This window comes from Panthera leo, chromosome A1, assembly GCF_018350215.1.
Source record: "Panthera leo isolate Ple1 chromosome A1, P.leo_Ple1_pat1.1, whole genome shotgun sequence".
Taxonomy (NCBI): domain Eukaryota; kingdom Metazoa; phylum Chordata; class Mammalia; order Carnivora; family Felidae; genus Panthera; species Panthera leo.
The window spans coordinates 210,378,326-210,402,007 of NC_056679.1; the positions used below are offsets into that span (position 1 = coordinate 210,378,326).

The window sequence follows — 23,682 nt, forward strand, 5'->3', positions numbered from 1 at the left end:
TGAGCGCATTGTTTCCTCTGCTAGGAAATGTCCTCTGGGCTCCTATATCTGGCACATTCCTACTTACTCTGTCTTGCCACATCAAGTGCGATTTCCTTCACATTACCTCTCCTGGTTTGTTTGTTTGTTTGTTTTCTCAGCCAGCGGCAGAATGTCCTTCCTATATTTGGGGACCACCCCAATCTATGAGGCACAGCCTCTTACTGGAGAAGATGTAAATGCCACCTATATTCTTCTCTGCTTCCCATTGCTAGGGCCCAGGCACATGAGCTCGGCATAGTTCTAATCAACCACAGGCTCCAGCTCTACCTCTAAACTGGTGGCCAGTAGGTGAAGCTGCTGGACGTTGCTGCCCGCTCTGCTCTGGGGTTGGTGGTGACAATGGCGGAGGCTGTTTTCAGTTTCTGGATGTGCCAGTGGTAGAGATAAGGGGAGGCTCTGTGAACTCCATGTTCAATTCTCAGATATTCTGGGAGCACTCTAGTAGCCTTTATTAAATTCCTTTTCTGCACAAATCAGCCTAAATTTGCTTCCATTGCTTACACTGAGAATCCTGATAATGCTTTGCCTGCAAGCAGTGATACGACATTGGAACTATCCCTATGTGTCTCTGTCCCCCTGTGATAGTGAGCTGGGAACAGTACATTTCATCCCTGTAACTCCAGTGCCTAGCACAGAACAAAGTAAGGCAAGGCAGATCCTCAACAAATTGCTGTTTAATTCATTAACTTGTGAATTAATTACTTAATCGATGAGTGACGTTCCTCTGAAAATCCAAATATAAAATGACGGCAAGTGACACCAGAATGTTTTCAGTGGTTGAGGAGGTCTGTGGCCTATTCTGTCCCTATTCTTCACAGAAGACAAGCACAGGCACAGAGAGTTCCATAGCATTTAATTAAATATGAGATGGTAACACACGTTGGACAGTTGTATACTTAGCAGCTCTGCAAAATGTTTGTAATGCATATGGGAGGTACATGGTCAAATCAGAGACCTTCACTGTAGTGAATGATGGGTAGTTTTTAGAAAAAACCCAGAAAAAAACCACTGAGCTGACACAAATGCCATCTGATCTGCACCATTCCAGATGTCTTGACCACATATTCTCACCACCTTCCTGCTGGTTCCGTCTTGTAGCCTCTCCAGAAGTGCTATGGAAACACAATATGCACATCTGAAATAGCCTCTACTTGGCTTTTCTGAAGGAAATTTCCGTGGAAACTGGAATGACAGGAGAGGCAAAGGCTAGTGGAAAATCAGTCAAATAACCCAGGGGCTCCCTAGATCCAGCCAAGATTGTTTAATTGCCCAAATCAGCTGCCTGTTTCTTGGTTCTCATTTCATGCTCTACAGAACTAGAAGTTAACACCTCTGACTTATGCATTGTGTCTGAGACCAATTTTTCTTTCCTAATGAAATGCAAAAGGAGGTTGGTGGGAACAAACTTGCAATCTGACATTATACCTTGTCCTTGAGTATAAAATCAAGCATCAGCAGCAATTATGATTATAAGAGTATAATACATGGATTTTAAATCCCTCCAGTAACAGACAGACATTCACACACTAAATTCAAATAATAACCTGTGCCCCAAAATACTGAAACATGGGATTTTAGAGCAGGGGTGGCTTTGATCTGTATCAAGACTTATCTCCTTATTTCTTCAAGAGATTGTCTATTATATCAGAGGAACAAACTTATGGCTTCCAGTCCTGAATTAACATGTAAGGTTTCTGTGTTCCAATTTCCCCAGAAGTTAAAGATGACAACAACACACCTCATAGGACCTCTGTGAATAAGGTATAGGACACCCAGGTTGGCATGGGATTTCCTGTGATAACCTCCTCTTTGAGACCTAGTTCCCATTTCTACAAAAGGTAAAGAACACATGTCCACCTGGTGGAAAATGTCTTCTAGGGCTGACACACCAGGTAGGTTCTGCTTTCCCGCCACACAGATGTATATCACTTGTCTGGCATTTTCCCTGACTGTCTGCAATTGGGCACCCTGAACATGCCTCTATTATAGCACTTTGTGTTATTGGATCATTTGTTTACAAAGTTGCCACTTTTATCAGATTTTCCACCCTATGAGGGCAGGGTCCCCAACTTTATTCACCTAACCCTGTGGCTGGCACATAGCAGGCTTTCCATGAATACTTGCCAAGGAAATGAAAGGGATAATGCTTAGGGAAATGCTTTGAAAATCACAAAAGCACTAACAAATCTAAGGGAATAAGAGATTATATTCATCACTACTGATTCAGAGAAAAGGATTTGGAAAGTACAATGGCCAACAGAGGAGTAAATGATCTTATTATCATTAGGCCTCAAAGCCAACAGATATGATTTTAGTCCAAAATTTAAAACCCCCTTTACAGATATCACAAAACAAAACAAACAAGAAAATTGAAAACTTAAAAACACTTAGCCCCCCAAAAACTAAAAACAGGACAAAAAGGTGTAAAATGTAAACAAAAACAATGGAAACAACCCCTTGAACAAAACAAAACCCTGAACTATGCCCTTCATTACTTCCTGTGCCTCTGCTGCTCTGTGTGGTTCTGCATCTGTCCATGGTCTGGGGGGCTGTGGGATGGGTGTTGGCAGCACTCCTCTGAGCTGAGATTTCTCAGCTGCCTTGACTTGGTTTGAGCTCATCACTAAAAATTCATCTAGACCAAGAAATGCATGTTCTTTACCTTCAAGAACATGGCCCCAGTCAGCTCACTCACTGCATGTGCTTGTAACTCTTCTCCCTGAAGCTTGTGGAAACATCCACAGGTATAAAACTCAGGACAATTTGTGGATGCATTTGGATTGGGGCAGTCTCTACACACAGAGAAGTGTTATTCCTGGCTCATTGCTCAAATGCACCTGTGTCTGGAGTTGGCAACAGGTTCTTCTATTTCAGATGGATGCAGCCGGGTGGTATTAGCAAGACAATCACGCTCTCGATAACTAACAACAGAAATCCTGGGCTTCTACTTTTTCAGAAAAACAGAATCAAATGGGATATGTGGGGAACAAACTTCAGTTTTCGTAGACATGGCTGGCCATGGTAGTTCATACATCACCTGACCCTTTCTTTCTCAGTGTTTTTAGTTTTGTGGCCATGTCGCTGTCTGGGACACTCCTGGTTTATGCTTGTTGTCCTGGAATGAGTATTTATAACTCCTCCTTTCACTTTCAAAGATGACCCAGTTTGGACAATAAATGACATAGTCACCCCATTTGTTATTAGTGGGGTTTGTCACTCAAGAATAGGATAGTCCCTAGTCAAGGAAAAGGCGCATGTTTTGGGGGGAACCATGGTTAGACTCCCGACCATCAAACCCCACACTGAGGGGGGAGCAAAATGGACAAGTTACTTCATACTTCCAAGTCTCCATTCCATCATCTATTAAAAAAGAGAATAATAATAATAATGATGATGATAATAATTGTACCAATGCCTGGGATTACTATGAGGATGTAGGGAGACAAGCTACGTAGAGCCCACTGGTATATAGTAAGTCTTAACAATGATACCTATCATCCTTGTTCTCCTTTTCCTCTCTCTTTCCTTGCCCTCTTCCTGCCTTCCTACCCCCTCCCTTCTCTCCTCCATCCTTTCTTTCATTCTTTCCTGGTTTTTTTTTTTCCTTAAATAATGGAATAATTTGGGTTGCCTGAAGCAGAGTGCTCCTGTCTCAAGCCAAATGCCCCTGGAGTGAAAAGGAGTGATCCAAGCCATGCTTCTGAATCCTGTAGATGATACGGAGGGCTTGCCTTAATTCTGTCTTCTTTGTGCTTCGAGGAAGAGTAGGCAGAGCTCAGTCATCTTTGTCAGTCATCATGGTTCCAGTCCTGGGTTTCTGAAAATTCACTGGTTTTGGTAGAAACTGGACATGGTGACATAGGCTTCTTCCTGGCTCGATCCCAAGGAAGTGAGAATGGGTTGTCCCTGGGCAGCTGGGTTCAATGTCAGGATTCCTGATTGGAAAGGAAATGGAGTGGGTCCAGGGCCATTTGTAGTTCCAGGGACAAGCAGCAGGCCCTGGTACACATGAGGCCCATTCTTGCCACCATCCCTGAAGTCTGGGGGTCTGGAAGATGGGAGCACAAGGGCCTCACACATACTGACATTCCCAGCCAGGCATCCGAGGGGTGAATCTCCTCTGAACGTTTTTGGGGTAATGACTGCATGCTCAGATGGCCAGGTGGGGCTCTGCACACCCCCTACAAGCCTCTGCTTTTCAGACTCCTCTGGTTGTGGCAGAGAAGTGTCTTGCAGAAAGCCTTCGGCTTCATCTCTAGCTTGAATGCCATCCACCTTATGAATCTGGCAGTCCAGGAAACTTTCAGGATTGAAACTCACATTCAAATTCTACACCAAAAAAAGAGAGAAGGCATTAAGAGTGCTCCAAAGAGACACACCAGCAAAGGTTCAGTTCAGGGAAAGATGTAACAAACTTTCTGACAGGGGTTTACCAGAGAATGTCAGAGAATTACCCACATGTTCTAGTTGACTCTACCACTGGATGCACTCTGACATGTCATTCTGAAGGGACTGGCCATGCCCTCCAGCCCCATGAAAGCCCAGGAGACTTCTGAGACTTGTATCTCATTTTAGTTTTCTATATCCAGGGAGCTGCAGCTAGGATCTTGCAGTTATGGGATGCACAAAAGACCAACACTTGTGGTTCAACTGTTCCCTATCCTGCAATATTATTCTTGGCTTTTGGAATGCCTCCAACATTGTGAAAGAATCACCAGAAGCACTTACCTTTTTTGGTTTCTTGCAAAGTTGTTCCAGAGTCTTCTTATGATCCGGGAGACTGGGCCACACAATAGGTTTAATTCTGAAATAAGAGGACATTGAGAAAGATGAAATGAACAGTGAGGGAGCATGCATGCACAATAGGCCTTTCCATCCATTCTGAGCCAGAAATCAGAAGAGCAGATTTCTAGTCTTGCCTCAGCCACAACTAGGCGGGTGAACTTGGACAAGTGACTTGCTTTCCCTGGACCTCAGTGTCCTATTAATTCACAGAGGGGTTGGACCAGGGGTCATTGTCAGTGATCTCTGTGAACACCTTTGGGAGAGAACCCTGGAGAAGAGGAACAGTGAGGCTTGGCAAGGGTGTGGCTATGAAACCAACATTCCCCCGGCTCTTCTACTCTTAATATAGGTGTTGTCATCCTACTCCTTCTCTTAACTGATAGCAACTCCTCTGCTCTGATTTTTGTGGAAGTGAGGAATATTTTCTAAGCCACCCAGGGAAATTAGAGTATCATGGGGCACCTCGATGGTTCAGTTGGTTGAGCATCCGACTTCAGTCAGGTCATAATCTCATGGTTTGTGAGTTGGAGCCCTGCATCAGGCTCTGTGCTGTCAGCACAGAACCTGCTTCAGATCCTCTGTCCCCCCCGTCTCTGCCCCTCACCCACTCGCTCTCTCTCTCTCTCTCTCTCTCTCTCTCAAAAATAAACATTAAAAAAGACAAAAAGACAAATTGAAGTATCATGAGAGCATGTGGCACTGTGCTGAAGGCATCTTCCTAGAACATTAATAACTTGATGGTATGTGTCAAAAGCATCATTTTCATAATGAAACAGACAGGGCTCTGTCATGAGGTAGAATGCAAAAGTCCCATGAATTTGTGTGCTGAAATTCAAGACTTCAAATACATTCTGTATTTTCCATGGGTACCCCCAGCTGCCCAGACATTTTGGAGGCATGGTTCCCACTATTTTAGAAGAAAAAATTTGGGGGCAGGGTTTGCCCTATGTCTAATTTATGTATTTTCACCTCTTATGAAATTAAATGTGGAAATTCACCAGTGCCTTAGGGTGGGGAGGGATGTTGGGCACTACAATTCCTGAAATGTCTTTTCCCTTTGTAGTTTTCTCATCAATAAATAGGCTAGAGCTCCAACTGTCTGGGACCCCATGTAACCATCCTACTGATTAAAGTTCACCTTTTTTTCCATAATGCACAGGCCAAGATGACCATCAGAGACACAGAGAAGAAACTCAGAATGCTAATAGTTAGTAAAATAGGATCCATCCTCCCTGGAATGCAAGGAAAGATCTTGGTTAGTAATCATTAAACATGGAGTTGGGGAGGCTTTCAGTATGCTTTGAGTTTATTTAGTAACTCGAGACCGTTTACTATTTCTTCAAAGTCGCCCTTCAGTGAACAGGATAATGTACTAACTTTACGCACAAGGAATTTTGGCTTCAGTAAGTGGCACTCACGTGAGTGACCAGGTGTAGAACATCTGTCATTTGAAATGTAAAAGTGGCCCAGCATTAAGGATAGCAGTACTCTTTCCCCAACATCTACCATCAAGAGAAGTAAACCTAGCAGGGGAATCAGGAGGGGGATGCTCTACCTCAGAGGTTCATCAACTTCCAGTCTGAGAATGGGATGTTGGTATGTCAAGAATAGTTCCCCTCATACTTCAAAGAGAAGGTATATGTGGAGTGAGCCATGTTCTTTGGCTTTTCTGGCCATTCTCACTTCCTAGACCATGTGGATACCTTTGTTATTCTGGAAAAGGAGGCATGAATGAGCAGCACTAACCTGCTCATCTTCTATCACCAAAGGTGTTCTCCTAGAGGAGCTTTTGAGAGACCAGCCATTGGGATTCCAGTCTAAATTGGTAGAGTGGAGGTAATAGGTGGGGACTTTATTCAGAATTATTATCAGCTCCCAAGAACACCTGGGTCAGTGGAATCCAGGGCAGCCTATATCATTTGATCAATGACTATGGGTTCTATTCCCACTACTTCCTTATTCTTCACAAGAGGGGCCAAGATGGCAGGTCATTCTCCAAAGACAGTGTAAACATACCCTCAGGGGAGTTCTAACATGTGGGTTCCTTTCACCTTTCTGCCTCTCACTCTTGTTCACACACCTTAACATGCAAAGCACTCTGCAGGGGACAAAGATTCTGCTGTCACTTCCCACCTGTGATCTCTGGAGTTCTGAAGTGGAAGCTTGGACTCCATTCACTCCAGAAGCCTTCAAAATAGTCATGATTAGGAATGGATCGGACTTTAATCTCATACATTGCATCAGGTTGTAGCTTTCTCTGTAGGAGTGCCAGCTTTGTACTGGATAAGTTCACATGCTAAAGAGCAAAACATGCCATTATATTTTTAGGGTCAAAAAAGACGTGTTGCCTAGATCCCCCAAATCATTTCAAGTTAAGTGACTTTAGTCATGAAGTCCTTTTCTTGTTAGGAAAAGGAGATATGACATAGAGAAGAGCATGTGTGAGCTCATAAATGATGCTACCAGTGGTCAAGGAGGGCAACAGTACCATGGGTCTTTGTTTAGGTGAGCTGGACTCTTCAATACCAGGAGGATATAAATCACTCCCAGGCCCCCACCTTCCTTTCCACACTTCGATTTCTCTCTCTTTTTTTTCTCTTTTTCTCCTCTTTCACATCCCAAAGGAAAATACAAGGGAATGGTAAGGTAAGTGAGCAGGAATAATTTCTCTCTAGAAAGATTCAATTCTACATTGCAAATAGCAATATAGAGAACAACAGTCTCTTCAGCAATGTGCATTATCCTTAAGAAAAAACTATCAATTTGATGGATAAAAAGTTAATATTCCACTGTTATTTACATTTATACTTATTTGATTATTAGTTTTCATATATTTATTGCATTTACATATATCTTATTTTATGAGACATTTCCAAGTTTCTTGCTATTTTTTTCTGTTGTTACATTTGTCCTTTTCTTAATGATTTATAAGGCCTCTTTATATATGAAGGATATTAACCATCTGTCAGTTGTATGTATGGCAATTTAATCCTAATATCTAATTTGCCTTACAATTTTGATTATCATGTGTGGTGACATTTATAAGCCTTTATTTTTATATATTCATATGTATCCGTCTTTTTCTCTCTTTACTGCTTTTATGCTTAGAATATTTTTCTTCATCTCAAGATTACATAAGCATTTACCTATATTTTTTCTACCTTGTTTAGTGTTTCACTTTTACATAATTTATTTAAATCATCTTTTTATTCTATTTTTTAAGTTAGGCATTTAACTTAATTATTTCCCCAAACAGCTAACTGACTGTCCTGGTATCATTTATTCAAAATTCTTCTTTTCTTGGGGCTCTGGGCTGGCTCAGTTGGAGGAGTGTGCAACTCTTGATCTTGGGGTGATGAGTTTGAGCCCCACAATATATATATAATGCTTCCTTTTCCACTATAGTTGCTTTTCCATTGGTGCAATTTTCAAATGAAGACTCAAGAGAACAGGACCAAGGTACCCTCGTTTGTGTGGTAGAAGGAGGGTAGAACTGTTTTAGGGTAGACATTACACTTATGTAAGTACTATACAGCAGCATATTGCAAACAAAGAAGGCTGATCCTGGCCTAAGAAAAGAGAACAGCATGAGTATAAATAGGCATTCTTTTCACTGTGAGAAAGATAAGCCATCATCTGGTTTTTGTCCATGTGTTACAAATAGGACAGAATTTAAGCCAGTGAGCCCAGAGGAGCCTAAAAACCTGGGACACTTTACTTTTCTCCCACCTTCTCCTCAAGATAGATTGCAGGGATGGCCAGACCATTCCAATGACAATGAGAGCTATAACAGGATGGCCCAGAGAAGATCCAGGTTTTGTGAAACCTGAATTTCTTATACTTTGGGGAACTTCTTTCAGTAAAAGGTATATTTTGAACACAAAATTGCAAGGGGCCCTCCCCAGGTAAATGTACCTCTGGGATGAAAAAATTTATAACATTAAGAAGTTTTTATTTTATGATTTTATATACATATATTATAATTTTATGTATTTTATAGAAATTTACTTATTCAATATACTTATGCAGTCATCTTTATGCATTTTTAATGTATAAATGTAGTTGATCTACATACCATCCAGTCATTTTCATGTTTTTCCTGGCGATAGGCTACCTCATGCAATAATTCTTTCACATACTTCTTTTGTAAGTGAGATGTGTTAAATGTCACCAGAAAGTCATTTGCTCCCTCACGATAGATGACTCTTATGTCAAAAGGAGCCTCAGGTTTAACTGGAAAAGAAAAAGAAAGGAGGTCAGTCTATAGGGCAATCAAGAAAATAATTATACTTTTTAAAGTTCATCCATTCTGAAAATCACATTCTTTTTCTGGGTCAGTAATCAAGCAACAAATCAGAAAACATTTATTCTTCCTGGTTCAAAGCTTGACTAGACTTTTCAGCCTCCTCTGCAGTAGAATGTAGCCTTGTGAACAACGTGAGTGGAAATGTGCACCACCTCCCACCTGGCCCAGAAAGCTTACATGTGTGACCTTATGTTTGTTCCCTTTCCACCATTTGGAGTCATATGTTGAAGACAGTGGAACCACAGGATGAAAGAAACCTGAATATTGTTTGAAAGAGCACCATGCACACATTAGAAATACCCATTTTGGCTTTTATGTGAGCAAGAAATAAACTTATGGTGTTTGAGATATCATGTTTTAGGAATTATTTGTTATAGCAGCTAGTGCTAATTCTACACTAAAACACATTCACTTTGCCTTTTGAATACTACAGAATTTGTTACTAAGTAGCCTCAAAGCAGGAGTGTTTAAACTTTGAGTCTTCATTATTCCAATAAATCGGGTTTTAAGCTGGGAGCCTTGTACCTCATCTCAGCTATATAGAAGCTGAGGGTCTGCATTCTGTCCCTAAGCTCATAATTTTTAGTGTGACTTTAGTCTGGTTGGTATTAGCTCTGAATTCCTCTCTAGTCTCTTTCTTCTGTCTGCCTGCTGAGCAAACTTACTCTTAGGATCACAGGCACCATATATGAAATGCTGTTGGAGGGAAATAGGTTTTATTTCAGGCAGAACCTACCCTGAGAAAGGTACTGAATTCTTTGAAAAGCATGCATGTCAAGCAGCCTCCCCATCATTGACCAGGGGCTTTCCTGTCTTGGGTTCTTAGCTGCTCTATCACCAAAACCTGGGACGTTTGTTTTCTAAAGATGGGGCAGCCACTTTTTTGCATGGCTGGTCTCAGAGAATGAGAGCACATAGACTAAAATCTAATCTAAATCTATTGTTAATGAGAGAGTATGTGTTCATTAAACTCTTACCCTCTAGACTGAGCTGAATTCTAGGCTCTCTGCGCTGGGCTTTATGGCAGACTTGTTGACCCAGTAAAGTGAACTCATGTAATGGAGTTTGGCTCACTTACTGTAGTCACTTGCTTATAGTGGTGACCACCTAAGTTTCTCCTGCATTGCCCCAGAGATCCTGAAAAAGAGGAAATGTGTCCTTCTTTGCCCTTGGATGTCTTGTAAAAGAGGAAGTTTATCCTTCTTTATTTTTAGATTCACTATAGAAAGGGGAGATGCCCTGGGGGAACAGGAGGAAAGGGTGGTGAGTGTAGAGAAACAGACCAACAGAGAACCCCTGCCAAGCCAGTTCCTACTCTTCATTCAAGGGAATAATTAAGATTCACATTTTCAGTGAAACCTCTGATGCTAAATTCCTTGCCTCATCCCCATCTCTCAAGGTCTCATAATAATGGAAGAATTAAGGAAAGAACAGACTGATATTGATTATACACCTACTAAGTACTTATGCCAGCTTCCACCAATAATCTCTATCATCACTACATTGATGAAGAAACTGAGTCTCAGAGAGGTTAATTAACTTAAGTTCAGGTTCCTATAAAATAGTTTGATATGATTTAAATCCAATTCTGTCTGATTCTGAAGCTCACTCTTCTTCATTTAGCTTTTCTTTCTGTACTCCATTATCTCACTCTGGCTTGTCCAGGTGTCTTCCAAATAGTGCTGTCTCTGGTTCAAAGAGTGTCTCTGAGCACATCAGAAAAAGTTGCTCATTACTCAAGCAACATTTTTATAGCTTAGTTTATTCTGTGAGCAAACTAAACAATTACACAGACTCACTCTACCAAGACAAATGGGAAGGCAGGAAGCTGACCCTCTAGCTTTATCAGAGGGCCCATATCTAAAGAAGGGGGAGTGAGGGGCAGGTGGTTGCAGGGTAGCTCTGGTCTAGGGCTCAATCAGGAACTTCCAATTTAAATTCAATTAAATGACAGTTCTGCTAATCAAATGTCACCTTAGGAACCAGAAGAAGGTGCTGCTGAGTGACATACCTCCATTACCTCTCATCTGGTTGCTTAAGGGTGCTTTTCAAAGCCTGAAGGGGCTCACCACACCCAGTTCACAAGGGCCCAGACTACCAGCTGTGAGCACAACTACCTTTCTCCCTTGGCCTCTCAGATGTGGCTTGGTAGGTTTGCTTCTGCTGAGATCTAGAAAATAGGCTTCTGAGAGCACTGGATATGTGAGATCTGGGGATTCAGATCAGCAGGGTGCTACCTGGAGTCTTGAGTAGTCACATGCTCACTCTGTAAAATGCCATGATGCTGTCAGAGGACTGAGAATCTCTGTCTTCCCTACCTGATTTTAGAGTAGTGAATATAGATTTGCACCCCCAATGTAAACATTTAGATATGGTGCTCTTGTGCAGTGCACAAACTGACCATCCATCCATAACAGCCTAGTCTCCAAATGACCAAAACCTACTTTGCTTGTGTCCTATATTCAGAATTACCTTGCAGTTACATTGGTTGTGGCCTATGTTGCTGTGTGTTCAATATGCACAAACCATTTGTCTAATGTCTCTTTTTCACTATCTGAACTTTTATAGGGTAATTATTCACACATGGAACTTTTGTTTTCATTCTTTATTTTACCAACTTAGTGAGGCAAAGCTGAGACTAGATTCAAAGTTTATCACCTCTTTATTGTCTCTAATGAGTATTATTCTTTTACCTTTAATTTTCTTTTGGGATAGTGAAGAAGGGGTTGAAAATAGGGAGAGAGAGTGAGCCATAGTACTTAAAACCAGCAAAAGAATGAATGTACCTCTTCTATCACTTTGACCAGTTTCCCTCCTACATATATTATTTCATTTGTAAATCTCCATAGGTATAATAAACACATGTAGTCATTATTCCATTGCACTAATGCGTCATAATTGGCTTAGACATTCTCCTATATCAGAGTCTCTCTGAGGTTTTGAATGTAACTTTATTCACCCTAGGGTTATAATCTGTAAGTAATAGAAAAGAAAATTTCTTGGGTCTATATTCTCAATCTTTCTGATTATTTTGATTTACTTGCCTGGCAACTAAATGATGAATTGGTAATTAATATTGACTTATAGTCAGATAATTGAATGGATTTTCTGATTCATATTACTATGTATATGAATATTATATAGAGCAAAAGGAAACATGTAGGTGAATTTACCAATTTCGATTATAATTTTGTTTGAAATATTTTTTGACAAAATGTAATATGAATATTCTAGGCCAAATATTAATTGATATTAACTTTTCAAAATAACTTGATAATTTAACTAAACATACTCTGAATATGGTGGATATATGGGAAGAAGAATACAAGGAATTCAGGAGAAGGAAAGATGAAGAGGGAAAGGGCATCAGAGGTCCAGCTCTAGTGACTTCATGTAGAACTCTTCCTGCAATCTGTAGGTGCCAATCACTATCTTTCATGGCTGAGTTGGAAGACCCTCAAAATTCTTTTTAAAAAACTTTTAAAAAATGTTTATTTATTTTTGAGAGAGAGATAGAGTGTGAGCAGAGAAGGGGCAGAGAGAAAGGGAGACACAGAATCAGAAGCAGGCTCCAGGCTCCGAGCTGTCAGCACAGAGCCCAATGCAGGGCTCAAACTCACAAACTTTGAGATCATGACCCTAGCCAAAGTCGCACACTTAACCCACTGAGCCACCCAGGCATCCCCCTCAGAATTCTCTCATATTAAGAATTAGTGTCACATGCTTCAAAACTTCCAGGTCTTAAAAAAATTCCTTCCATTAAGGACTTTGCTATTCTCTATTGCAAAGAGCTTTCATGATTTGTCTACTTTTAACATGCAGAAAGTCCAGACACAATCAGTGTCTTCATATATGTCCAAACGGCAAGACTACTCCCATATACAACTTACCTATCTTGACTACGTTCATTTTCCTGCAAGTTATCTTTTTTCCTTTAAGCTTCACACATATTTCGCTGTCTCCAATCAGTAAGAATTTCTTTGTCCTGATGAAATACATCTCTTGCATTTTATTAAAAGTCAGGCATTTCACATCCAAAAGAGCCCCACTGTAGAAACAAAAAAGGAATCTATCTTAATTCAAGTAAGAGTTTCTGTATACAATGGAATAGCACTACATGTACATTTCAGTTTTGTGACTTCAACTCTGTCCACTGGTATGTGGATGTATAGGTGCTTGTGTATGTGTGTATGTGTGTATGTGTGTGTGTGTGTGAGAGAGAGAGAGAGAGAGAGAGAGAGAGAGAAATTAAATAATGTGGCTTCTTGGTACCATCACAATGGTATAATGATGATATACTCTGGCGTTACATGCAACTGAATATGAAACTGTCAAAGCCTGTTCATGAAAAACCTGGAAAATTCCTATTTTTAAATAATTGATCATTGAAAAACAAAAATGTTTTGTAGGTGGTTAGATAATTGCTTTTTTTGATGTTCTGCAGAAATAAATTCAGGAAATAAAGCCTGTAAAGGAACATTGACCAAAACAAAGTTAAAGGAAATGATACAATAGTCTAGAGGATTATATACATAAAACCATATACACTTAATGAGTAATTTGGGGACTTTCAAAGGTAATTTTGACTGTGCTCCACTTTTACCTCATCAACAAACTTTAAAATCAACCCTTATTCCCATGTTCCCTTTCCTCTTCCCAACTAAGATCAGTCTTTCAATAAACTGAGGAAGAGAGATTGTTGCTTATTGTACAACTAACATCAAAAGCTTCACATTGCACTTTTTTCAATAAAAAGTATAACTATTAGGTCCAGTAATAGCAGAACAACTTGTATCATACTAACCTTCCAATGTATAACTATTATCAACCTTGGACAAGATATTTTTGAAAATCCTTTTTAAAAGTTTTAAAGAGTAATCAAAAGTATGCAGAAATTACAGGGAATTTTTAAAAAATGTTAACTTATTTAATTTGAGAGAGAGATAGAGAGTGAGCAGGGGAGGGGCAGAGAGAGATGGAGACAGAGAATCCCAAGCAGGCTCCATGCTGTCAGTGTGGAGTCCAGTGTGGGGCTTCAACCCATGAACTGTTAGATGATGACCTGAGCCCAAATCAAGAGTTGGAGTCTTCACCAACTGAGCCACCCATGCACTCTGAGAGGGAATTTTATCCTTTATAAAAGGGTGGATGAGCTCCTTGTTCCTGCTTTTTCTTTTTCTTTGTTTGATAGCACTCCTCAGGTCACACTGTGACAGGCATCTAGAATCTAACAAAAAGCCACAGTTTTATTGTCTTGAGAAGTTAGAGGACTTCCTGTGTGGATGGATATTTTTAATGGGGAAAGGCCTAGAAATGAGGAAGCTATGGAGAGATCTGCATATAACCTCTGCTCATATCATTATATGTCACTTTAATTGTCAGGTATGAAGGAAACTCTAAGGAAACCATGGGAAAGGAATAGCTAGATGACACTAGAAATAACTGAGCTGAGATTTTAGGTATTATCTCAAAAGAAAAGAGAATTTAAAGATTAATCCAGTCAAGTTAACTAACAGAGTTCAAATCAACAGTTGGCAGAGTAAGTTAACAGAATCCAGAAAACTTGTTGTCAATAATGTCTTTTCTATAGTCAAAAGCTACTACAAATGACTTAAGAAAAGAAAAATGAGACCCATAGTCAAGACAAAAAACAGTCAATGGAAACTGACCCTAATGTGACCAGATTTTAGAATTAGCAGAAAAAGACCTTAAAGCAGCTTTTGTAAATATGTTTAAGGGCTGAAAAAAGGATATGGTCATAATGATTGAATAGATACATAATGTTAGTGGTGAAATGGAAACTATAAAAGAAAACAAAATGAAAATGCTATAACTGACAAGTAAATCTAAAATCTTTAAAAATGTACTGAGTGTATTGGAAGGACTTAATAACAGATTGAAGATGGCAGAAGAAAGGGTTGTTGAACTTGAAGATAGATCAATAGAAATATTCAGTCTGAAAAAACAAAATCTCAGTGACCTGTAGGATGATATCAAGACTATTAATAGAAGAACACTTCCTCAACCTGAAACAGGAAATTTAGGAAGAGTCTACAATTAACATCATACTTAATGGTGAAATTTTGAACATTTTCCCCTAAGATACAGACAAAACAGGAATATGCACTTTCACCATTTTTACTCAAATGGTTCTATACATTTGAGTAATTGAGGTAGAACATTTGAGGTTCTAGGCAGTGTGTAAAACAGGACAAACAAGCAAACAAAAACATATCCAGGTTGTAAAGGAAGAGAAAAAAAGCCTTTCTTTATTAGTGGACAACATTATATAGACTCTCCAACAAAACTACAGGAACTAGTAAGTTGAATTCATCAAAGTAAGAATATAAAGGACAATTATATTTCTACAGACTAGTATCAAACAATTAGAAAATAAATTTTAAAACCAACAGCTCCATTTATGACACCAATGAAAACATAAAATGCTTAGAGATAAAATTAATAAAGGATGTTCAAGGCCTTTGAAATAGAAATTATAAAACATTCCTCAGAGCTATTAAAGGAGATCTAAATAAATGAAGACATACATTCATGGATTAGCAAATTTAGTAGTAAGAATGTGGGAATATCCCCTAACTTGGTGTATGTAATATTAATCAAAATCTCAGCAGGATTTAAAAAAAAAATTGACAAGCTGATTCTAAAATTTATGTGGAAATACAAAAATCTCAGAAAAGCCAAAATCACACTGAAAAAAGTAGAACAAATATGTAAGATTCAGAGCAGTTGGTTTCAAATTTACTATAAAGCTATGATAATTGGGCAGTCTTAGCACTGGTGTAAGAATAAATAAAAGGATCAATAGAAAGTATAAAGAGTTCAGAAATAGGCTCACACATAGAAGGTTAACTGATTTTCAATACAAGTACTCTATCAATTCAATGGGAAATAGAAAATCATTTCAGCAAATTGTCCTGGAACAAGTAAACAAATGTAGGGAAAATATGACCCTTAATCTCATGCAAAATTAATTAGATATGGATTATAGACCTAAATGTAAAGGCTCAAACTACAAAATATCTAGAAGAAAACATAAGAAAATATGTTTTTGACTTTACGAGGGGACAAAGGGAGTAATGACACACAAAACATTGAAACATAAAAGAGGGGAAAAAAAAGCGTGCCTGGGTGGCTCAGTGGGTTAAGCGTTGTACTCTCGGTTTTGGCTCAGGTCATGATCTCATGGTTCTTGGGTTTGAGCGCTGGGTGGGGCTCTTTACTTGCTTTTGGCTCAGGTCATGCTCTCACAGTTCTTGGGTTTGAGGCTGGGCGGGGCTCTTTACTAACAGCCTGCTTGGGATTCTTTCTCTCCCTCTCTCTCTGCCCCTCCCATGCTTGTCCACAGACATAAGTTCATGCACACACACGCATGTGCTCTCCTTCTCTCTGTCTCTCTCATTCTCTCTCAATAAACAAACAAACAAACAAACAAACTTAAGGGACACCTGAGTGGCTCAGTGGGTTAAGCCTTGGACTTCAGCTCAGGTCATGACCTCACAGTTCATGAGTTTGAGCCCCAAGTCAGACTTCTGTACTGAAAGCTTGAAGCCTTGAGTCTGCTTCAGATTTCTGTGTCTTCCTCTCTCTCTTTGCCCTTCCCCAGCTCACATTTTCTCTATCAAAAATAAATAAACTTAAAAAAAATCTGCTGCACCTTTACAAGAAAAAAAAGACATTGGACTTTCATCAAAATGAAAACTTTCTGCCTATTAAAGTACACCTTAAGAAAATGAAATGGCAAGCTACACACTGGCAGAAAATAGTTGTAATGAAGATATCCGACAAAGGAATTGTATCCAGAACATATAAAGAATTCATACTCATCAACAATAAAAGGATAAATAATTGGGTGAAAAGGACAAAAGGCTTTAACAGGCACTTGCTACAAGAAGACATGCAAATGGCCAGCAAGTATGCAAAATGATGGTCGACATGATTTGTTACTTGGAATACATAAATAAAAATCACAAGGTACTATTTCAAAGCCAAATGTTGGAGATGACTTTAGCTCTCACACTCTGTTGGTGGGAGAGTAGAATGGTATAACCACTTTGGAAAACTGCTGGATAGTTTCTTACAGTTAAATACACACCGAGCCTATGATATAGTAATTCCACGTTGAGGTTTTTACTGCAGAGAAATGAACAAACTAATTTGTACAAAAATTTTAACAGAGACTTAAAAATTAATAGTCTCAAATTTGGAAAGAAAAAAACCTCGAATATCCATGTAAAGGAGAAAGGATTACAAATTTGTGATATATTCATTCAGTGGAATGAAAACTCAGCAATTGAAAAGATGAGATCTGAAACATGCATCAATGTGGATAAATCTCAAAAAGAAAAGAGTAAACAGTGTGTTACTCCACTTATAAGAAGTATTGGAAACTGGCAAACCCAAAGGGTGATGGATTATTCACAGGGGATGTGTGGCTAGAAGGGGACAGAAGGGTAAAAGAAATGTTTTGTATGAAAGAAAGAATGAAAAGTATGTACACCTATTGCAACAATAATTAAACAATGCAAAATAAAAATAAAAGTACTCATTTCTCTTTCTTTTCCAATCGTCAATTTAATTTCCATCTCCTGTGATAAACATGATTACCAATTTGTTTTCCTATATGCTCTTCCAGCCAAATAGTCCTGAAAAGAGGGATAGCTGGCTCAAATTGGAAGTGGGGATTGTAGCAAGAAAAAAAAAAGAAAAAAAAAAGAAAATGAGTTTGCTTACATGAAAAGAATTCTTTTCATTAACCAGATATTTTAAAAAATATCACAGGGAATATATTCTAAAAATGTCCTTTGCTACCTACGGTACAGAATGTGTTGGTTTTCTTTGGTAAATTAGATGTGCGTACACTTTCCTCAACATGTGCTCAAGTGAGCCCTTTCCAGGATTGTTGCTGGATTCTGAGCAGAAAGAACTTGTCTGTGTGGCTTGGGGTGAGGTGGGTGTGGGGTTAAAATCTGAGGAGGATGGCTCGGCTGTAGGTGCACAATCTCCCTGTTCTAGGCTGCTGTGGTCTTTGAGTGACTACTTACATTCCTGTATTCAAACAAAGAGATGGGTCAAGAAATTTTAAGTTTATTAATTGGCTAAATATATTTACTATTTGTGGAACATCCCTTAAAATTGCCACCTTCCCCCAATTATAGTTTTTTTGTTAACTGTTAATCTTTCAGGGTATGCAGCTGTGTGGCTTTAAATGTGTGTGTGTGTGTGTGTGTGTGTGTGTGTGTGTGTATGTGTGTGCACGTGAGTGTGTTGGAGTTTCTAGTGAGTGTGTCCCTCATTGGGCTAACTGGGTTTTCCCCCTTGGAGTAGAGTAAATATTAAAAGCAAATTTTTAAGTTGGGCCAGATGGATACCAGGGAACAAACTTGGGAGGAATGTCATATGGACAGTTCTGAAGATAGCCTACATTTCATAATTTGATAAAGATAGAGGGGGAGAATTAGAGCATGATCCCATTTCTGAATTTTGGTAAACATATGATGTGGAGAAATTAGAAAGCCAATGCCTTTTAGTTCAGTCAATGAGTTTGCAATATATTTTTAAGTGAAGCATAGTACAATATTCAATTATAAATCCTTAACAGGTAGCAAGTTTTTCGTCTTGTTAGAAGTTTAAAAAGAACCTAAAATGGCATTCTTGGTTTTTTCCCACTTTTTGGAAAATAAGATAAATGAGCAAAAAAAAAAAGTAAATAAATAAAGGATCACCCTTTGGCTGACTTTTGAGCTTGGGCATCCTTTTAAGGGGTCTGAATTCCAGGAGCCACCCTATGTGGAGGGGAAGCCATGTTTGTTGCTAAGAAGAACCTATGGCCTGGAATAGACAATCTTCTTTGTGCCAATGACACTGGCTTCAGGCAAATGGAAGAAACTTAGTGTATTCCCCATGAGTTCAACTCAATTCAATGTAATTCATTTCAACTCACTTACCTAATTTGAAACAATTTCCTTGGTTGCTAAATATGTATTAAGGTTAGACGTATTCTAGAATGACACTGTCCAACACAATAACCACCTCCCAATATGTGGTTATTGAACACTTGAAATATCACATGTGATGTGCTCTAACTATAAAATATACAACAGATTTTGAAGATGCAAAAAGTAATGTAAAATATTTCATTAATGTTTGTGTTTATATTGATTACATGTTGAAGTGATAATATCTTGGATATAGTATATTAAAGTGTATTGTTAAATCAGATATATTAAATTAAATTAATGTCACCTATTTATATTTTATTTCTTAAAATGTTGCTACTAGAAAACTTAGAATTATATATGTGGCTCACACATTTATGGATCACACTATATTTCTGTTGGAAATACCCAAAATTCTAGGGTATTTTGGGGGCAGAAAAAAGCACCACAAGTATCCAATGTTAAAATTAAACACAGAGACCGCACTTGAAAATTCCCTGAGCAGACAAAACAAGTTCGTCATATATGCAAATATTATTTTAGCTTGCTTTACAAGACAAGCAAGATTAACTTAACCTGGGTCACTTCTTGTTTGTGCCTCTGAAAATCATAAGCAAAACTTAAACCATTTGCCAAAATTGATATGAGGTAACCACCAACCAATTTCCTTTTGGTTAAGAAAATTCTAATATTATAGTCAATCATTGTAAAGAATAGACACTCATTGTCTTTACACTATATAAATTGCTTTATAACAATATACCTCTGAGCCTCATTCTATATTTTAGTTTGAGCACAGCTGGTTTGCAAACTGTCTTTTTGGTGCGTGCTCAATAAACTTTTAGAAATTACTATTTCAGTGATTTACTGGCTTTACTTCTGGGGTGGCTTTTTTTCATGTACTTTTGACCCCAGTAGTACTATAGGCCAACAAATTTGGGCCTATACGACCTTCCCAGAGGGCATCAACAGTAATCCACTCACACAAACCCTCTTGTTCTGAAAAGAGGGAGAGACTCCTGGGGAGACCATAGTGCCTACTTCTTCAATTTAGCTCCAGCTTCCTAAATCTCTTTCAATCTTGTCTGGTTTAGCTTGATAAATGCATTTCTCCTGATGGGGCAGACAGATATCTACATGGAAACATTAAAAAACAGAAACAAAAACTGTAGTCTTTTTTCCTCATTTGGCCTCTAAAGACAGACTCTATCTCAAAAATATTTAGCAACTTTGAAAGTTAGCATGGTTTACTGGAGAAGGACTAAATTAATAACCCCTGGTTATTGCTAGGCAGATATTGCTAGGTAACTCTACAATATGAGATAAATTTGGCAGGGTGCCTGTGACATTGGTGGTAAATCATAGAAACTAAAAATGACATATAGGAAGTGCTATCTGTAGGTGGTGACTGTGATGCTCCCAAGAATGTGGAAACAAACAAAAAAATCAGTTGCCTTCGAGAGCTGACTATGGACCTTATATAAGCACCTAGAAAGCAGGGTCCCAAAGTCAAGTGCCCCCAGTGTCTACGAAAGTAACATAAATGCAAAAAGTGGGCTTACGTTCAGGGCTGAGATTTAATTGTTCATCCACAGAAGCAGCAGGAATTCTGTTCAGGCCCTTTTGCTGGATGGGCCTGCTATTATCAAATCTGATTTTTAAAGAGATACCTAGATGTTTAAGTGCTGGTAGCTAGTCTTAAAACATTAAGCACTTTGAGATCTGAACCAAATAACTGTAAACTTTAAAAAATTTTTTTAAATATTTATTTATTTTTGAGAGACAGAGAGAGACAGAGCATGAGCAGCAGAGGGGCAGAGAGAGAGGGAGACACAGAATCTGAAGCAGGCTCCAGGCTCCGAGCTGTCAGTAGAGAGCCCAACGTGGGGCTCGAACTCAGAAACCGCGAGATCATGACCTGAGCCGACGTCAGATGTTTGAGCCACCCAGGTGCCCCAACTAACTCTAGTCATAAAACCAACAAATAAATTTCCTTTGTTTTGCTTCTATATTTACTGAACAACCTTTTGATCTCATTTTTAATAAAAATCAATCTACATTGAGAATTAAGTACTATTTACAGGTATTGACCATATGCCAAGCACCCCAATGCAATGTGGTTGTTATGATCAGAGAGCTTAAGTAGCAACTCCTTGGTCACAGAGCCCCTTAAGTGTTACTATGGGGATTCTAACTTAGCTGCTTGCTTTTAGTGCCTCTGTTGTGTTATTCCAGGTACCTGAGAGGTGGTTAAGTTTCTGGTGAATAAAAAATTTTCAGATCCCTCAGTAAGAGTGGATTTATATTGACATATACTCCATTGGTCCACTCTGTTCCTCTTCTCCCCAAACACCCACTCCTATTGGTCCTGAGCCCAGTGTGAATATTTGGGTATCTATAATAATTGTATCTATCAGTGTGAAATCTTCAATTGGCATATTGGTAATATAACTCTGTGATTTTGGCTAATCCAAGTCCATTCCTGGGAAATGGATCCTCTCATTGAACACCAAGTAATTTGGTTTCTAACCCTGGGAGACTGGTGACCAGATCAGGCAGGTGGTAAACTCTTCTAGGAATATGCCCCTAACAAGCCTGCTGGGAAACAGCATCTGGTTTCTGTCAACAATTCCACCTGTGAAAAGACTTCAGAAGAAAGTACATTTTTCAATGATTTCCAATTTCTTCTTTATAAACATGTTAAAGGAACAGAAAGCTCCAATGAAACTAGTTACATTGGCAAAGCAACCTAGCCTCGTAGGCAAATACAGCACTCCAAGTGACTTTGACTTGAGAAACAATGTTCCTCCTGGGATTAGGAGTTGCATGAAAGTCCCCCTCAAAGTGTGGATACCTTCACAAACACAGATGCTCTCCAGAAGCACCTTAACCTCCTCATACTTAGTGTTTCACACTGAAAACATGTCTTAAGACAATCCCTTTCCAACCAAAATACATAAATCCAATTGCAAACCCCCAATGGATGCTGCAGATAGATTATAATATGACAGAAGTAATCAAAAGACTTGCAAAAGGAAGTGGGCAAGTTTGTTCAAGTGGTCAAGGAAGTGGTGTGAGTGAAAGTGGACAGAAAGGTCAGCCTCAGCCTCCTGAGGAGAAACTATACGAACACTGCTGTCCACCAAATAGCGTGGTGGAGAACCCAAAGTCACATAACTGTTGGAGGGTATTTTGTCCATAAAAAGGAGCACATGGCTGGAATAAGCTGTTTGCCTGTTTTAGTGTAGTTTAGTTGCAGTATAGATTCTGGACATCGTAGATTCCTATTCTCCTGACAGATTTTATTCCTGGAAAGTGTGTTATAGAAGTGAACCAAGAAGCAGGCTGAGAACACACAATGGAATTCAAGTCCAAGATTGTGTTCTCGAATGACTGCATCAGGAAGCATTGCATGAGCACATTCAGGAAGCTCCTGTAATTTAATGTAAGGCATGGAATTTAGGGCTTGTCTAGACCATATATTAGGGGGATTGGTGAGAGTCTACTGAATTTAAGAAGCCCTCTTTTACTACTAGTGGGTCTTGACTCCCTTTTCTTGGTAAGAACCTACTTAGGGCATTTGATATGAATTTGGAGATAGCCCTAAGTTAGAATTTCATGTTGGAGTATCTTTTTCAAGTCATCAGAGACAGTAACCCAAAGCAATGAGATGGTTTATGGAGGGAGAAGAAAACTCTCTGAGTTTTTCACCAAACTTTCAAACCAGAGAGAGACTTACTTTTTTTCTTTGCCTTTTCCCTGAGGCCTTATGAAAACAAGAGCCAGATTATTCATGCTTATTTTTGGAAAACTGATACTAAGGGTACCATCTAGAGTCAAACTGTGCCAAGAAGGTGGAAGTTAGGTCTGTATTCATAGATTTTTTTATTTTAATGCCTCTTTCCCAATAATTATATAATGGATATGTCTTCCAATTAAATTATTATTTTTTTAAGTTTATTTATTTAGAGAGAGAAAGAGAGAGAGAGAGAGAGAGAGAGAGACAGAGACAGAAAGGAGCAGACAGGGAAGGAGAGAGAAAATCCCAAGCAGGCCCTATGCTGGCAGCGCAGAGCCCTGTGTGCAGCTCGAACTCACAAACCATGAGATCCTAACCTCAGCCAAAATGGAGAGTTGGATGCTCAACCAACTTAGCCACCCAGGCACCCCTTTAATTCAATTATTAAAGTATTACATTATTTATTTATCCAAACCTCCCTATGAATTTGTACAACTCATTTAACAGGCTAAGAACTTGAGGCCTACATGAGTTCCATAGCTTGCTTTAGGTTGAAAAGCTAAGACGGTGCTGGTATTGGGATTAGAAAACAGGCAACAGCCCTCCAGAGTGCAGCAAGACACTAGATTGTCTCAGGCAGATAAATTTTGGGGGAGGAGTGTTCTAAGAAAGCAAGATTTAAAGTCTGCTATGAAGGGGGCGCCTGGGTGAATCAGTTGGTTAAGTGTCCGACTTCGGCTCAGGTCATGATCTCATGGTCTGTGAATTCAAGCCCCGCGTCGGGCTCTGTGCTGACATCTCAGAGCCTGGAGCCTGTTTTGGATTCTGTATCTCCCCCCTCTCTCTCTGCCCCT

General features: G+C 39.2%; 1 protein-coding gene and 1 long non-coding RNA gene across 4 annotated transcripts in view; one reads left to right on the plus strand and one right to left on the minus strand.

The window, feature by feature from the left end:
* Positions 1-878: 878 nt before the first annotated feature.
* The window catches only part of IL7R (interleukin 7 receptor), a 28,989-nt gene continuing 6,185 nt past the window's right edge, over positions 879-23,682 (minus strand). Inside the window, exons 3-8 of one of the 2 annotated variants that reach the window (XM_042952177.1) lie at positions 13,024-13,181; positions 8,903-9,060; positions 6,961-7,123; positions 5,966-6,059; positions 4,771-4,846; positions 879-4,371 (exon numbers count right to left, since the gene is read on the minus strand). In XM_042952177.1, the coding sequence (XP_042808111.1) occupies positions 3,868-4,371; positions 4,771-4,846; positions 5,966-6,059; positions 6,961-7,123; positions 8,903-9,060; positions 13,024-13,181 (1,153 nt within the window). In that variant the 3' untranslated portion in view covers positions 879-3,867. Of the gene's footprint in view, positions 4,374-4,770; positions 4,847-5,965; positions 6,060-6,960; positions 7,124-8,902; positions 9,061-13,023; positions 13,182-23,682 lie in introns of both variants that reach the window. The other variant, XM_042952185.1, reaches the window with a different exon arrangement.
* Positions 7,111-23,682, plus strand: part of LOC122227588 — an 81,761-nt gene continuing 65,189 nt past the window's right edge. For both annotated transcript variants that reach the window (XR_006206137.1, XR_006206138.1), the window contains exon 1: positions 7,111-7,473. This is a non-coding gene — a long non-coding RNA (uncharacterized LOC122227588). The remainder of the gene's footprint in view (positions 7,474-23,682) is intronic.